The sequence below is a fragment of the Talpa occidentalis genome, unplaced genomic scaffold, assembly GCF_014898055.3.
Source record: "Talpa occidentalis isolate TD23 unplaced genomic scaffold, MPIMG_talOcc4v2.1 talOcc4.12, whole genome shotgun sequence".
NCBI lineage: Eukaryota > Metazoa > Chordata > Mammalia > Eulipotyphla > Talpidae > Talpa > Talpa occidentalis.
This window is the reverse complement of record NW_023601212.1, coordinates 23,868,905-23,887,121: the sequence shown is the minus strand read 5'-3', so window position 1 is coordinate 23,887,121 and position 18,217 is coordinate 23,868,905. Positions and strand designations below refer to the sequence as shown.

Below are 18,217 nucleotides of genomic sequence, written 5' to 3'. Positions count from 1 at the left end.
AAATATTAGCCTCTGATAACCCATTTTTTGTCTAGCTTTTGGAATGTGTCCAATCACCTCATTCTAATGGCCTAAACTATAGTACCACCAAATCTATGATAGTTATAAAAATTGTCAAGAAATCATACTGCTGAGAAGACTTTAGGTACAAAAGAAACTCTGTGTTAAGTCACAGCAAGGCAATACTATAAAAAAGATAATCATACTAATCACATCTAGGATGGAATGCCATGTATAGGCACAAATTCATGCCCATTTGTTTTTTATATTTAATTATAAGTCTCTTAATTGTAACTTAAGAAGGAGACATTAGAATTACCAACTGTAAACACGAGACAAATGTTTTTGATGGCTTATTGAGATACCTGAGGTAAAAAAGACAAAATTCAATTCATAGATATACTTAATATTCCAATTAGGAAGTGACTCTGGTAAAGAATTAAATAATACAGTTAATGATAGCAAAAAAAAAAAACCAACAAAGTAAAAAAGGCCAATGATCCATTTGACTAGATGTTGCCTATCAAAACTTGAAATTAATACTAAAATTAAGTAAATACCAGAAAATGCATGGGTTTAGCAATGATATTTGTGAACTCTGATGATTAACAGGTAGCAAATAAACAGGTAGCAAAACAAAGACATTTTACAAGTATAGCTTTAAATATCCTATTAAGTCTAGCTCCACATTTACATTCCAATAATTCACTCTAATTTTACATTTTCTTTTTTTTTTAAAGATTTATTTATTTATGCATACAAGAGCTGGGGGTACAGGCCAGAGGTGTGGAGGGTGAGAGGATTCACCAGAGACAGAGTGGGGAACAGAACAGGCAGAGTGACTGAAATACACTGCTAAAGGGAGCAGTGGGTGAGTCAGGAGAGGTTGCTCCCTGGCCGGCCCAGGGATCGAACTCGTGCTGCAGAGGCTGAGGACAGCTTTACAGTGCGGTGCCTAATCCCTTGCGCCACCAGGGAGGCACTCTAATTTCACATTTTCAATCAGAAGTATTTCCTTATTTCAAAAAAAATTGGTATTAATATTTTTCTGATTAGAAAGTAAAAAATAAGCATGATGGAAATTTTTTTAAGTAAAAACCAAAATAAGAAATTACAAAGCTGGGCCTCCCTGGTGGCACAAGGGGTTAAGTACTGTACTATGAAGCAATCCGAAGCCTCTGCAGCATGAGTTTGATCCCCGGCCCGCCAGGGGGCAGCCCACATGACACAGCAGACCTCTCCTGTCTCGCCCCGCTGCTCCCCTCAGCAGTGTATTTCAATTAGTCTGCCTGTTCTGTTCCCCGCTCTGTCTCTGGTGGATCCTCTCACCCCCCACATTTCTGGCCTGTGCCCCAGCTCTTGTATGCATAAATAAATAAATCTTAAAAAAAAAAAGAAAAGAAATTGCAGAGCACCTGTAATAACACTACCCATAAATAATTAGTATTAACCTCTTGGTCCATTTCTTTCCAAGCTTTTATCTATGCAAACAACTTTCTCCATGTTTTTTGCATTCTTTTTTTCCATAGCACTTATTTGAAATTGTGATATTTGTTTACTTATTATATGCTTATTATAGTACAATAACTCCTTGAGGGATATTTTTCTTTTCACCACTGTAAGACCTGTTTCCAGACCAATGACTAGCGATTATAGGCATTCCATAGATGTTTGTTCAATTAATTTTTTAATTGAAATTCTACTGTATGTAATTTTGTATACTGCTTTTTTCACTTAACTTTATATCACAGACTTTCCTTGTCTTCAGAGGATGATTATTTTATAGTTCTAAGTAATGTTGAGATGTAAGTAAACCTTTATCTGTATTTTTTAAAAGAATTTATTAGAAATTAATTTACCTCTTGAGTGGAAACGCTTTTCCTTCTACTATCTGGAGACTCTGATGCATTTTTTTTACTCACTGTTTTAAAGGATGCCAGTCGGTGACGTGCTTGTTTCATGGACTGCCTAAGCTGCCAGGGAGAGGGAAAAAAACAAACAAAAAAAGGCTAAAGTCTTAATACCAAACTCACTTAAGTGTTCCAACAGGAAAACAGGTCCCTATTATTAAAAAATGCCAGACCTAAGACAAGAGGATTACTTGCAAAGGAGATTTTGATCTGCTGATAGTGTTTTTACAACATTTTTTTCATTATTCTAAAAGAGTGAATTTCATAACTTGCCATAAGTACTGTTTTATAATAATACATACTTTATATTAAGTATAAACACAAAAATATCAGAATCTAAAAATCTAAACTAATACACTTGGATATTACTGAGCAGGTGCATTTCTTACAGTCTATCCATCTTCTTAATAAGAAGTTACTTGCTTGCATGCCTAATCACTTTCAATATTCCTTCACTAATATTCTTAGTCTCTCTAAAAACCTTCTATTATTTACACAAATCCCTTCTCCAATCCTAACATTTGAAGATTACAACTATTTAAAGTCTTTTCTCAAAGTTCCCTCCTTCTAAAACATCTTCTTAAGTTAACTTGGAACATAAACTCAAATATCATAATAGAACCAATTTGTTCAAATAATGAATATTAATATTAAATTTGTTGACTTTTTCATTCACATATAAATATATATATGTCCACTCCTTATCTCCACCTAGAAACTTTAGTAAACACCTCTTTTAATTTCTTTGAAATTAAAAATTTTAAATACATTTTTTAATAAAAACACCTCTTAATTTATTTTTCAAAGATGCAGTCTATTACATATTTCACAAATCTGCACAGATTGTGCCTCCAAAAATTTTTTTTGATTTATTTTCTTCAGTTCTTTTTAATTTGTTCACGTACTTTTTTTAGACAATTAGGAATCTAAAAGATTGATTGAAATATAACTTTTAAGTAAAACAGTACAGTAATACTATGTAGGTCATGGGAAAAGAGTATAGATGAGACCTAACATTTATAGAAATTTACCCACTCTACAGCCATGGAAGCCTAATATCAATTTTGAAAGTATAATAATACCATAAAAATCTACCCAAAGTTGAATTCTATTCAAGTACAAAGAAGTTTATTAGTAAATGATTACATACTGATTTTCAAATGTATTAGACTTTTCAATGGCCACAAAAATATTATACAATTAAAACTTCAACACACATGAGCCACTTATTATAGCCCATGAACACCAATGCAATGATCAGTTGCATTAACTTTCTTTTATCACTAACTAGGCATACCAAGCTATATGCTGGCCATTAACCTAGACTTAACACAAATAAGCAAGCTGGGCAAATAAAAGATTTCTTATCTTACATAATGGACTAGGAAGTATTCAGAAGAAAAAGCCAGAGGCAGGAACTGAACCTAAACGGTTCCAAATGAAGAAAGAGACTAAAAGAGCCTTAAGTATATGAACATTTCAGAGCTATGATGAAGAGAATACCAGATAGTAATAGAAAAATAAGTAAATAAATGATAAGCACACAGGTAGAGACGTGGAGGCCATTTCTCCCAGTTGGCTGGAACTGTCCCAGCTTTAGCACTGAAATTCTCATGCTGGGAACCCCTCAATCTTGGACAAATGAGAAAGGCTGGTCACCCTATGAGAACAACTGAATCAATCAAATTAATGATTAAATACTTGTATGAAAATCAAAGATTCCATGCTGTTAGGATCACTGGAGCTACCTCAAATGCAGAAAAAGTCTTCAGTCATAGACTCCTTTAGAGAATTTGGATTTCTGATTTTGCTTTTACACCCCAAATAAAATATATTTCATTTACTCTGTAAAAAACATTGCACTTGCTTGAGTTAGCCTGAATTCTTACAGTCCAAAAAGCCTAATTAATTTTTTCAATGATAAATTACAGAAAATTTAGCATGTTATTTCATATTACTTAATACTTTACTTAACAAAATTAACAGTTTTCCAGCTTTAAAAAGCTGGAAATCCTGTATTATAGAAAATAAAAGTTAAAAGTAGAATAAGACAAAATTCAGTGCAAAACAAATCAAAAGTTGGAATATACCATGCTATATTTAATAGTCAATAGAGAAATAAAAAGTCACTATATGGTGAAAAAAAAATGATGATCAATTGTTCTTTAAGTCCCCACCAAAATGAAGTTAACAAGAGATACTAGAGAAACTCAGTACTGGAGGTAAATATTAGTCCTAGGCTAGTTCCCGCAGAGAAGGCTCATTCTATCTTATGTGATCACTTGAAATTTCTTCCAGCTTTAGTTTAGGTTCTAACTTTAGGTGTCAAATCTTATCTGATCTTAGAACAAGTAGGTAATACCAAGTATATTATCAGTGGAGGATGAGATGGAGTGCAAAATCACATTCAGCACAGTAATATGTTCAGTTTTGAAGGTCATATTTGAAAAGAGCATTGAAAAACTAAATGGCATTGAGAAGAAATCAACCAAGACTAATCTGAGAGTCTGTACTCTGGAAATCATACTATTATATAAAAAATTGTAACAGGGTGGTCCCCAGGAAAGGGGGAGGTTCCAGGTTCCCTGCCCCACCCAAGGGAGGGTGGAGCTGAGCAGGAAGAGGGGAAGCTGCAGAAGAGACTGAGGAAGGAAGGAGCAGGATGGAGCCAGAAGACCTGGAGGAGGTGCATGGAGCCTAGAGACACGTGAAAAAACTGCGCTTGTCTTTTGGTCATGGACTGGGTGACACAGATGTGGGTGAGACCCGTGGGGAGGTGACCATGGCAGCTTTTATCTGGATGTTGATTTTGCTCTTTTCCTTCCGGGCTTGTCCAGTTGTTTGTGACCCTTTTCTGTGGGTCCCCACTGGAAGATGCTTTAGACTTGTGGCAGGCTTTGGGGCCTTGCTCTGGGCCAATCCCATATGAATGGACTTTTACCCACGAGGGGACGGGTAACTTTGGGTGCTTCATTTAGAAACTAGACTCTTTGCCTTACCTGTATTGTTTCCTAGTTTTATTAAAGATCCTTCCCATTAGTCTCATGTGTTTTGTGTTGATGCGGTGGATGGCCGAACCCATTTAGAATAGGCAGGTTTGCGGGGTTTGGGCTGCCCCTCTCCCTGTCCTATAACAAAATGACTGAAAGAAAGTAGAAACCCAAAAAGAGGAAATTGATAGATACAACCAAATACTTGAAGTATTCTTAAATGTTCATGCTATTTTAGTCTCTGTTAATGGAAGTGCAAAACTAGGACCAATGGGTAAAAGTTACGTGAAGATTTTGACTAAATATGTTGAAAAATAGTTCTACGAATTTCAAAGCTTCTAAAGATTAAAGGAACAGTCTGAAAAAGTAAAGAGCTGCCCAAAGGGAAGTGTTGTGGCAGAAACTAGATGGCCCTAGGTACAAATCAGAGACGTAATAAAAATAATTCCTTAGACAAAGGTTAGACTCAGTAGTATCTCTTCTAAATAAACTTAAACATATAGAGAAATTGACAGAATGCTATAATGAACCTCCACATACACATCTACCAGCTTTAAATATATCAATATTCTGGCCAATCATGTTCTGTAACCCCACCCCCAGCCCCAACTTTACCTCACCCTTGTATTATTTTGAAATGTATCCCAGATATCAAATTACTTCATCCTTAAATATTTCGATATGTCAGATGAACTTCCAACTTCAAGAATCTATGTTTCTATTGCTTTGACCCCCCAAAAACTGAAAAGTCCACTAACATCCAGAAAGAAAATTATGTTCACTATTCACTCAATTAGTTCTAGATAAATCAAGAAAGTTGGTGCTTGACTAGTTTCTCTGCCTAGTTCTTAGTGACATCTAGTGGATAAAAACTGCAAAGAAACAGTAAGATTAAAAAGCAACTATTGTCATGACATTGTATGGACAAAAGTGCGTAGGTTGAAAGTAGTTGAAGTCACCAAACATTCTTCAGTAGTTTATCTTCTTTTAAGGAAAAAAAAAGATTATAAAAACTTTTTAAATTTTGTAACATTTAAGGTTTTTCATAAGCTGATTTCCTCCTTCCCACACTCACTTTATTATTCTCCGCTATTAAACTATTAGAAAAGTTCCATCACCTAATCCCAAGTATTCCAAACTCACTACATATTCTATGCTTTTATCTGCTCTCCTAACTCAAAATTCTCTTGAATTTACCAATTCAATTGTGCTTACCAACTCAAAATACATAGCTCAATTCCACCTATTCAGAAATTCTTTCCCAACTATTTCCTTGAAATTTAAAAATTTTGCAGTCCAAGTACAGCAAATATCTCCATTTTAGATTGGGGGTCTATTAGCTTTTGAGGGTTTCTATTTAGAAATATAAATCCATTGAAAGTTCTAATTCACATTCATTAGTATCCCTACAATGTTTAACTAACAGTGTAGATTCAAGTATCTGTGATTCAAGTGTTATGCGGATCAAATAAAGTACTCACTACAGTGGGACTTAAGAGCCACAGTAGGAAAGAACTGTGTCAACCAATGTTCCATCCTTTGTACTTTATATAGTACCTGGCTCAATATTTTCTAAACAAATCATTCATAATCTTAAAAGAGCAAACAAAAATGATTATAAATACAGCTAGTACAAACCAAACAAGAAAAATCATAGCCTTTGACAAAGAAAAAAAAATTTTAAGCATTTCAACAGAACATGTTTCTAAAACTTCTCCTATTATTAATAATGGCACAGATTTGCTTCATACTTATGACCAAGCATGTTAGCTTAGGCATTATATAATTTTCATTTTCACATTGTGATCATTTTCCCTCTTCTCACTATGCCTAGCAATACATTTTTAATTGATAAGGTGAAGAATTATTCCCATAGCAGGGTTGAAGAATATGATATCAATTGGACAAAAGCTCAGGTATACTAAGGAGGGAGCTGATTGAATGATGTTAAGTGATTTGAGTGGGTTAATCTACTCATGATGATCAATTTTTTAAATATCAGAATGAATACTTTAAAAAGTTACATTAAAATGGGCCTCCCCGGTGGCGCAGCGGTTGAGCGCTGGGTTGCGAAGCTGCCTGCAGCCTCTGCAGCGCTGGTTCGATCCCCGGCTGCTCCCCGGCCACCGGAGGAGGGTCCCACATGGTGCACAGACCTCTCCTGACGCCCGCTGCTCCCCTCAGCAGTGTACTTCGGTCCTCCTGCCTGCTCTGCTCCCCGCTCTAGCTCTGGTGAATTCTCTCAACCTCCCGCGCTTCTGACTGTACCCACTGCTCGTATGTATAAATAAATAAATAAATCTTTAAAAATAAATAAATAAAAAGTTACACTAAAAAACACTGGATACATTGAGTGTTTACCCTAGTGTAGGGTAAAGAAAATATCAGGCTTTTCTGCCCTTCCGCCATCAGGATAGATGATGGATCCTTGTCCTGAATGCATGCCTGATGGTGGGCACCTGGAATAGGGTGTGGGCATAGGTAGATGGGATTCAGCTGAGCTAAGACTGTGCTTTTAAGGGCGGCGTCACGGGGGGACGCCAGCAGCACCAGCACCAGCACCAGCAGCAGCCGCAGCCGAAGCCGAGAAGCAGCAGAACGAACGCTAGAGAGCCCAGATAGAGTGAGGACTTGCTGGGGGCTGGGAGGCCTGCCAGCCTCCCAGCCCCCAGCCAGCACCCCTGCCTGCCATATGCCTGGTGAACCCCAAATAAAAAACCTGCAAAACTACTGAGGACTCTGACTCCTCCTTTACCCGATCTGCATGGGATCAGAAAACCTGCCTTGTGCCCTGTCCTGCCCCTTACACCTAGTATTACTTCATCCATAGATCTATTTATTAAGGTCATATAGGGTAAGGAAAAAGTATCAGGCTTTTCTGCCCTCCTGCCATTAGGATAGATGAGGGAACCCTGTGGTCCTGAATGCATGCCTGATGGCGGGCACCTGAAGTGGGTACACCTGGGCTGAGAGACTGAGTTTATAAGGGCGGCGTCATGGGAACACCAGCAGAAGCCAAGAACAAACGGAAGCTGAGAGAAGAAGAAGAGAAGCAGAGAGAACACCAGAGAGAGCCCAATAAAGTGAAGATTTGCTGGGGCTGGGAGGAGCGCCAGCCTCCCAGCCCCCCAGCATCCCTGCCTGCCATATGCCTGGCAAATCTAAATAAAAGACCTGCAAAAGCCACTGAGGACTCTGACTCCTCCTTTACCCGGTCTGCTGGATCATAGAAAACCTGCCTAGTGTCCCTTCCTGCCTTACAATTGGTGTAAGTCGGCAAGATGATCCATGCAGACGGGTATTGGAGCCCTCCGAAGACCTGGAGGGACTGAGGAGTAGCAGACTGTGTTTGCCTGTGACGACACTGGAGGCATCATGGCGGCACAGGAGATGGACAAGGTCCAGGAGCTACGGGATAAGACCATGCCTGGAGGAGGAGATGCCCAAGAGGACCAGCCAATGACCCCCGAGGCAGCAAGAATCGTCGGGGAAGAGAGGACCACGATTCGGAGCTTGCCAGTGCTGATGGCAGAGAGAGGCCTAATGGACTTGGACTAAAGGGCTTGGACTGATGGACTTGGACTGACGATACCGCCAGAAGACAGAGGAACCTTAGCAGGTTGATATGTTTTGGGACCTGGGGGTGGAACAGTTTCATTTGTAAACCCCAGGAGATGGGAATCTGGGGGTGGCCAGTGGGCCTTGATGGCCAAAAGCAGCCTGTGTATACCCAGCAGCTAGGCAGAGGAGAAAAGCCAACTGAGAAGGCAAAAGCTGGTAGTGATGCTAAGTTTGGGAAGCCCTGAGTGGCTGTTAAGCACTAAGTAAGCTGAGGAAGGCCAGTGAGTCTCATAAAATCACCTGTGGGAGATGCCCTGCTCGTTCTCTAGTGAGGGTGAGGAGCTGAGGAACCCGTCCTTGGGGGACAGGTGGGGAACGTGGCTTGGGGTGGAGCCCAAGCCGAAGAGGGGACCCGAGAGAGGCCACATGTAGAGTTTGGAACCCCGACCCAAGTGCTTGTGCAGGGGTCGGCCTGGTGCAGGGGTCTGCGTGTCGCACTGGTAGCTGTGAAAGCCGAGTGTTGGAGCGACCACAGACAGAAACCCTGAGGGTTGGCAATTACCCCCAACAGTAGAATAGAATCGCCAATCCCAGAGTGAGTGCATCCTGGGGATGGATGCGGTGTGTGGCTTGTAGCCGAGACTACAGCCAGAGAAGGCCAGGAAGCCTGACGGCTCCTGGCGTGTTACGTAGATGCCGTGAGTGGTTCCCCTCCCTCGTACGAGCAGTGCGTTCGGCAGCAGATTTGGTGGCTCATCTGCTGGTGCCAATAATTGTCTTTTGCCACTAGGTTGGTGCCCTGCCTGGAATTATTTGTGTTCTGTTGTATTTTATGTATTTTGTTGTTCTACTGTGATGCACATTATTTGTTTTTGTGGGCCACTGCTGCAGTGTTCTATTGCCAAGAAAAACGCATGTGACTTGTGTAGATTGTATGGCAGAAAACCCTGAGGGGGTGGACTATAGGGTAAGGAAAAAGTATCAGGCTTTTCTGCCCTCCCGCCATTAGGTTAGATGAGGGAACCCTGTGGTCCTGAATGCATGCCTGATGGCAGGCACCTGAAGTGGTACACCTGGGCTGGGAGACTAAGTTTATAAGGGCGGCATCGTAGGGACAAGAACGGAAGCCGAGAGAAGAAGAGAAGCAGAGAGAACGCCAGAGAGAGCCCACATAGTGAAGATTTGCTGGGGGCTTGGAGGACTGCCAGCCTCCCGTCCCCCCAGGACCCCTGCCTGCCATATGCCTGGTAACTCTAAATAAAAGACCTGCAAAAGCCACTGAGGACTCTGACTCCTCCTTTACCCGGTCTGCTGGATCAGAAAACCTGCTCAATGGCATGTCCTGCCTCTACAGGTCATCAGATTAAAGGACAGAAAAAAAAGACACAAACAGTGAATGAAATGCCCCATATATCTACTGAACCTCTCTGTAATATAGTTTAGGAATCACTTCTATCCATATGCTACAAACTGATAGTGACTTATCTATAATACAATTTCAGTGTAACTGGAAAAATTTATGTTCTTTGACTTATATAAAACTCTTTCTAATAAGTTTTGAACTCTTAACACATTAGCATCTTTCTTTAGATCATTCTGAAGTGTCTTACAAAAATAAGTATAAACTTAAAATATAAAAAGTAAAATTTATCCCACTGTTAAAAATACCCCACTTTGGGCCTCCCTGGTGGCGCAGCAGTTGAGCACTGGGTTTCGAAGCTGCCCGCAGCCTCTGCAGCGCCGGTTTGATACCTGCTCCCCAGCCACCGGAGGAGGGTCCCACATGGCCCGCAGACCTCTCCTGCCGCTCCCCTCAGCAGTGTACTTTGGTCCTTCTGCCTGCTCTGCTCCCTGCTCTGGCTCTGGTGAATTCTCTCACCCTCCCGCGCTTCTGACTGTACGCAGTGCTTGTATAAATAAATAAATAAATCTTTAAAAAAAAAAAAAACCCACTTTACAAAAGAAATAAAAAGGAAATAATAAGTGAATTAGTTGGATATAATACCTCTTAATCTCTACTACTACATGTCCTAGATATGTCATATTTTTAGTGGATAAGAAAAAAAAAATCTTAAGACATAAAATGAATATGTACTTACAGGCTGGGCTTGTTGAAATAACTCATTCTGATTCTCTCTGTCTTCTATTCCATCCCAAAGCCTCTGGGAAGACAGTAAGCTAACATTTCCAATAGCAGCATTCAATTTTTTTGGAAAAACACTTGTTCTTTTAGGAGTTAAGTGTATTGGATCTGAAGACTTCATGACCCTGGAATCTTCTTTTTCTGCCTGCATACAGGAAGAAAAAGTGAGCTTCTAGTGAGAGTCCACTCCAATCCAATGCAATCAAGTAATGCCTCTAAGCAGCCTAAATTGGATCTGGGTTGGGGGAGAAACAGGGAAGCTTCACCTAGGGCAGGAACTAGCATTTACCAGGTACCTACCATGTGTTAATAATTTACGTTATCTATTTCTCACCACAATCCTGAGAGAAGTATCATATCCCCATTTTAAAGATGAAGAAAATAGAGTCCAGAAAATTTAAGTAATTAGTCCAAGATCACATAAGCTAGTAAATGGCAAAGCCAGAATTCACATCCAAGTCTGAGTCCCAAACTCTCACATTGTTTTTAACTATTTAGTGAAGGCAAAAAGGTGAATCAAAACAACACAATAATAAAACAGTTTCTCTAAATAAAAATCTACACTCAGTAGTAAAGCAGATTATACAAAGCATGTAATCAAAGGAAGTGATTCTGTTACTGCCTAATAACCTATCTCAACACACTTTCCAGTCAATCTTTACTCAGGTTCATTTTTTTAACTTACAGCTTCAGAAGACCTCTGAAGTTGTTGCTTTTTTCTCAGTCTAATTTGTCGATTTACTCGGTGTTTGACTTGTCTCTGAAAATGCTTCAAAGCTTCTTGTTTTTTCCTTAGCTGTTCCTTTAGTTCTTCTTCAATCTTATATGCTAAAGTCTTTAAAGATGAAAAATAGAAAATAAATTTAAATGTCAGCAGCTCTGCCCACTAGGGCTCTGTTATAAATACAAAGCAGGGCCTCCCTGGTGGCACAAGGGGTTAAGACACAACCTATGAAGCTATCCAGAGCCTCTGCAGCATGAGTTCGATCCCCAGCCAGGGAGCTGCCCACATGGCGCAGCAGACCTCTCCTGTCTCGCCCACTGCTCCCTTCAGCAGTGTATTTCAGTCAGTCTGCCTATTCTGCTTCCCATTCTATCTCTGATGAATCCTCCCACCCCTCACACCTATGTCCTGTACCCCAGGTCTTGTATCCATAAATAAATAAATCTTTAAAAAAATACAAAGCAGTCAGGATACAATGTCAAAAAAATAATAATTTAATTCAATAATCAAATAAATACAATGAATTATAAAATAATGCTATAGCCATATATGCTGATAAAAGTGCACTGTCTTGATGCTAATTTAACTAATGGGGGGTTCTGAATCTATGGCACTTTTATGCCAAGTGAGTAAGTCTCACAGAAAAAGACAAATACTATATGATCTCACTTCTATGTGGAATCTAACAAACACACATACTGAAGTGATAGAGAACAGATTGGTGGTTACCATAGATAGGCAGTAGGGGGCGGGCAAAATGGATGAAAGGTGTCAAAAGGTACAAACTTCCAGTTATAAAATAAATAAGTCATGGGATACAATGGACAGCTTGGTGGCTATAATTAATAATACTGTGGTATATGTTTGAAAGTTGCAAAGAAAGTAAATCTTAAAAGTTCCCATCATAAGAAAAAAATATTTTATGTATGATGATAGATATTATTGTGGTAACCATTTCACAATATGTACAAATATCAAATCATTATACATTTAAAATTAATAAAATGTTATATGTCAATTATATCTCATTTAAAAAAATTTCAAAGGAGAGGGACAGGAACAAAGTAGCCGGAAGCAAAATGGAATATGGTGGTGGGCTATGGGTGGTTTGGTGGTGGGTGCTGTGTGGCAACACCTGAAAAGGGGGAACCTATATTTCTGCAACACAAATGTTATAAACCAATGTTGCCCCAACAAAACCTAATAAAAATCTTTTAAAATAGCCTATAAAAATAAATTTTAAAAAGTACAAGCCCCTCATGAATCTCAGTTGTTTCAATCCTGCACTTGTGCTCTAAAGAATCCTTACAATAAATCATGCATAATTTTTAAAAGAAAAGAAATAAAGCCTAATGCAGAAGCAGCATCTGCCAATGTTATCCGTAACAGGGCCTCCAAGACGGACATACTTCATGACTCCGAAGAGCAACTCTCCTAATCGAAAGTTTCCTGCCAGAAGCTTCCTGACACCTCTCATCTCTTCCTTTATCCTACAGGAGAGGGCAAATAATTCAAATCCTCGTTTTACAGAAAATGCAACTTAAGCTCCCAAGGGGTAAGAGGTCCCAGAGCTCAGGGGGTAGGAATGGGAGACTTTGAAAAGCATACAATCCCAGGCTTAGCCCTATCCACTCAGTCTTCTGTGGGGCGGTGGGGAAGCACATGAAAGTGCATTTTTAACAATCTTGCCCAAGTACTTGTAACAAAACAAGCCAGGCCTAGCCCAGGGACAAGGGGGAGTAAGAAGAGGGAAGTGGCGTGAAGGGAGGAAGAGGTGTCAATAACTTAAAACCAAAACACCTGTATACCACAAATCTTACTGATTCTTCTGAGATATTTCTTGCATTTATCCCTTTTCATCCCCACTTCAGCCACCCCTTTCCAGACTTTCCCACTCCATTTCCTACCGCTAAGCAAGTCCTGATGCTACACTTAGTCACATTATTAAATTGTTATGATTATGTCCTTATTTGTCTCCCAGTAGCCAATCTCTTCCTAAACTTCAAAAACCTAGAAGCAATTAATCTAATCAAAACACTGCTTGGTCATGAAATTCATATGTAAATGCTAACTAATGAATGAAATTAATCCTGTCTCAAAATTTCCTACTACCTCTATTTTCCGCAATCCTGTCAACCTCTCTAAACTTTTCACTAAACCTTCCACTCCAGTCAATGAAGTCTCAGCCACCCTTAGGATCCTGAACATACCTTTCTTATATCCTACTCTCTCCAATCTCCTTAATTGGAGAATCATCCCCTTCTTTTCATTGATTATCCAAACTCTTCATTAAACATTCCTTAGTCACATCAACCCAAGGCTGTACCTTTCTTCTTTGCAAGTATCGTAGTCTTAGAATTTAATCCTATACTACACCCAGACTGTTAAAATCCTTCCTGAATATAGCTAAAGTAGGAATAAATGAATAAATATATACATAACACAAAGCTAAGTAAAATGAATGAATAAAATAAATGAATGACATTTATTTTAAAATGTGTGTCATTTCTTCTCTGAGATCAAAGATCACTAAGGGAACAAACTTCACACTTTTCACCTGACATGCAGCACCCTGTCTAGACATTCAAGAAGACCTTCACACATTTTGTGTATTCTGTATTAACCAAATGCCTATATTTATTAAGAACTAAGGCAAAAGTGGGGATGTAGAGTAGTAGAAATGTAAACAACTTACTCTAAATATCACGTGGTAAGTGCTACAACGAAATGTGAACATGACTAAGAAGCACAGTTCAGTAAAATATCAAACATCTTACAAAATTGTTCTCACTAGCTAATTACTAAGTATGAAAGTCACCATGTAAACAGGCACACTTGTAGATGTTGTAAATTTCCCTTCATTTGCAGTGTCCTCTCTACCATCTGTATCTAGTCTTTCTGTTCTTTAAGGACTGACGATATTTCCTCATTCATTCATTGATTCATTCATTCATGAACTATTTCCACAAGACCTACTATATGTCAGGACAGGAATGAATAAAACATAAAGGTCCTTGTTCTCATGGAATTTATAGTGAAACTTTGAGAATTCCAATCAGAATGAATCTCTTCCTCTTTATTTTTTTTTATTGCATCTGAATCTTACTAAATCTCCTTATCAGAAATTCTAAACAATCTGTTAACGTCACATGAAGTGTAGCCAACAGTCATCCCTACCTTGTGGGGTCTAGAATGTACATACAGTGCCTACCTAGGTCGTGTGAATGCCAGCATCAAGAATTTGTGATGTAACCTGAAATATATATCCGTGTGTGTGTAATTACTATTTTATTAAAGCAGATAAAGGAAGCTGCAAGTTATGGAAAATATATATTTGTTCTAATTATCTGAATACAAAATATATTTATAACAGAGTACAAACAACATTTCCAGACTATTCATCTTTATCTAAGCACCAGGGATTATAGAAGACTAGTCAAAAAAAAAAAAAAAAAAGCTGGGGGAAGAAACCCCACCATATTTGGATTAAACTGACTCACATATGCTGGGATTTCCGAACTATGTGGCGAGGCAGGTTCCACCCATGCCCCAACTGGTACTACAGCCTGGTTCCTTTCAGCCAGCACTGCCAGCACGTCCTTGCTCTTCAGGGGGTTTAAAGCCAGGGGCACCCTTGTATTTCGAGGCTTCCTGAGAGGGGCCATACTCCCTGGCATCTGCGATTCCTGGTTAGAAGAAAGGAAAAACTCAAAATCTTCAACCGACCGCATTCAAAGCCCAGTCTCCTAACACTTGAGCCGTTGTCTGAAACGGAGATGCCCTGGAGGAGGCAAAAGCCTGACAGGAAGTGGAGGAACAAGGATTTGGGGGAAAGAGGAAAGAAGGAAAGAGAAGCGGGAAAAAAATTAAAAGGGAAGGAAAGGTTTAGATTGTCTGCGGGAATAAAGGAGGATGAGGGGAGAGAAAAAAGATCTGATTGAAAACGAAGATCGTGCCCAGGGGTGGCACAACGCAGGAAAGGGAGGAATGCCCGGAGCAGCCAGAGGGAAAAGGGCCTGCAGGTAGGAACCTGGGTCTGAGGCAGAGTCCAAATAATCGGTATCCGGATATGGGGGGAAGCGCTAAATGGCGGGGAGTCCCGGACCAGATAAAAGCCCGCTTCTGAGGCACTGGGGTCGCACTCCTGCTGAGGTAGCACCGGCGGGGTAAAGAATGGCAGCTCGCTAGGGACTCAAACTCCTGGGACACCAAGGTAACCGCCTCCAATAAACCGCCACTTTTGGGTGGGCAGCCCTACTCCGCCTCGCCCCGCCTCCCCCGGACCCCCCCCCTACCCCGCCCCAAGTCTTATGTCCACCTCTTCCGCTTTCCCCGTTTGCATCACGTCCGGGGGCAGGGGCTTGTGAGGGGCGGGACTTAGGGCCCCGGTGTTCCGTCACTTCCGCTTCCTGTCTGGACACGGGTGGGCGAGATGGCGGCTGGGAGGGGCTGGTACGGAGGGGTCCTGGCGCCTGTGACTTTGGCAGGCGGGCGGCGCGGCGATACTCCTGCCGCTGAACAGCTTCCCAAATCCGCCAGGGAAAGGACCCTTTCCGCTGAAGAGCTGACATGATGGGGCGGGCCTGGGTCCCAGTCGAGAGAAACATGGGGAAAGGATGGTAGAAGAAGGAGGACTTGACCGGGCTTCCTCGAGGCGCAAGCTTAGTTGAAGCCTGATGAGGTCGACCTAAGAGAGCGGGGAGGAACTGGGGACAGCGATTTTAGACAAATCTTTCGATAAGATTTGTTTTAAAGGGACACAAATGGGTAGCTGACAGGAGAGAGACTCATAGGAGGGTGTTTTTAAGATCATCGCCCATATTTTTTGTTGATGGGGATTACCCAGTAGACAGGGAGGAAGCTGGCTGTACGGGAGAGAGACAGCGTTTTTGCCCCTCTGTCCTTCAGAGAATGGGATCTAGTGATCAGTGAAGGGATTGGCTTGAGATAGCAAGAGACTACTGGCTCACGATGATAATAGCAGAGAAGTAGACAACTGGTATCCGAGTAATACAGTGGTGGGAGCTTGTAGAAGTTCTCTTCTGATTGCTGTTTTATTTTATTTTATTTTGTAGAATAGTACAATTAGCCTAGAAGATAACCTCTAATGGTCCCTACCTCCTGGTGTTCACACCTTTTCACACTGTACCAGGGGTGAGTCTGGGTGATCAATGGAATATGGCAGAAGTAAGGTTAAAAAAGAAATATGTCCTTGTTCTCACTTTCACTCAGAACACTTGCTCTAGGGGAAGTCATAGCAACCCTATAAAATGGTCCACATGCCCAGGAACTGAATCCTTCTGCCAGCTGCCCTGTGAATGCTTTTCAAAGACGATCTTCCAGCCCCAATCAAGTCTCCAGAGACTAGTCTCAGCAACAACTTGACTGCAGCCTCCTACCAGACCCTGAACCAGACCACTCAGCCAGCCAGAAGTTGTGTGAGATAATGTTTGTTGTTTTGAGATGCTAAGTTTTGGTGTAAGCAAGCGATGACTAGTACAATAGGGAGGTCACCAATAAATAAAGTGGAAGAAATGTTGGAGGTTTGAAGAAGGAAGCTAAAGTACAAATGAGAGGGCACAGGGAGGTTGATTTGTGCATGTAGAGGCACGCTCACCCAGCATTGAGAAGTGTTATTAGGTAGCTCTTTGCTCTCTAACCCCTACCTCAAGTTATGTGCTTCCCACTACAGCCAGGCCAGTGTTTTCATCTGAATCTTTATGTCCAGAGAGATCACATTTTACTCCCTGCTCCTACTTTCTGACCTTTTCACAGGACTCATCATCTATATGGCCAGTTAGTTTTTCAACAAGGCAATTATTTGCTTAGAAATGTCAATTTTCTGAAACTGAAGAATGGGTGGTGCTGGTATTAGAGTCTTGAGGTCCTGCTGCAAAGACCTCCCCCTTAGAACTGGATAATTCCTTTTATGTGCCTGGGGGATCCCCAGCCATCTCTGCACAAAGCCCTGAGTCACTAGCCCTTGGCAGCTGTCCACTTGGCACAGAACTGGTTTTTAGATGAACACCGGGGGTCATTTGCTGTTTGGTCACCACGATGTTATTTGTGGCTGACTGATCCACACCTCTAACAAGTTAGAAAACTTGGTCACCTGTTAGTCCTAAGGGACTGTTTCAGAATCTGCTTCCTGGAGAACCCACCTATGACAGCCTGAGTGCTGTTAAGCTTCAGAGATGAGGCACAGACACTCCTCAGATCCTCTGAGTGTTGAAATCCATAGACTCATCATTCCTTTCTCTCAGATACTCATGGCATTTCAAGGAAAGGGTCTAATCACAATTTAAAGTTCCTCCTATTTTCTCTTGATACTTTTGAGCCTCTGGAGTCAGCTACTCTCAAGGCTACCCCACCTCTGGACTTTCAAAAAAAGTGTGTCAATAAGGTTCTTTATTATTAGCGCCAATTTGCATTAGGTTTTATATTCTCGATAACAAAGAACACTGAGATGAGCCAAATAGAGGGAGTCAGTCAGTAATAATAGAGCAGGATAGTAGCAGGATAGTAGCAGGATAGTAATAATAGTCAGGATAATAGAGCAGATAAGCATAATGATCAGGGCTTCCTGTAAAACTTGGTTCTGGAGCTGTCTCAATGCTTGGACTGTCCATTTCCAGATGCCTGTTGTCAATGTGTCTCTCTTCTGATGGTTAACTTCACCAAACGTCTGTTCCTTGAAGTCAAAAAATATTGACTAAGATAGGAAACTGCCCTTACATAAAGCTGGTTTGGACCCAAATGATTTTATCTATAAATTGTGACCTATATTAATTTACCATACTTTTGACTTTTCTAGAAATTACTCCTAAAATATAAAAACTGCAGTTATGAGAGTTACTTTTAAAAAAATACATTGCAGGCACTAAAAGCA

The 18,217-nt window shown here is 40.6% G+C and overlaps 1 protein-coding gene across 4 annotated transcripts in view; it reads right to left on the bottom strand.

Annotated features, from left to right (window-relative positions):
- The window catches only part of CCDC15 (coiled-coil domain containing 15), a 48,256-nt gene extending 32,570 nt beyond the window's left edge, over positions 1-15,686 (bottom strand). For 2 of the 4 annotated variants that reach the window (XM_037505540.2, XM_037505543.2), the window contains exons 1-5: positions 15,647-15,686; positions 14,829-15,014; positions 11,290-11,439; positions 10,561-10,749; positions 1,860-1,973 (exon numbers count right to left, since the gene is read on the bottom strand). In XM_037505540.2, the coding sequence (XP_037361437.2) occupies positions 1,860-1,973; positions 10,561-10,749; positions 11,290-11,439; positions 14,829-15,014; positions 15,647-15,670 (663 nt within the window). In that variant the 5' untranslated portion in view covers positions 15,671-15,686. Of the gene's footprint in view, positions 1-1,859; positions 1,974-10,560; positions 10,750-11,289; positions 11,440-14,828; positions 15,015-15,358; positions 15,595-15,646 lie in introns of those variants that run through there. The other 2 variants (XM_037505542.2, XM_037505541.2) reach the window with 2 other exon arrangements.
- Between the last annotated feature and the right edge of the window lie 2,531 nt (positions 15,687-18,217).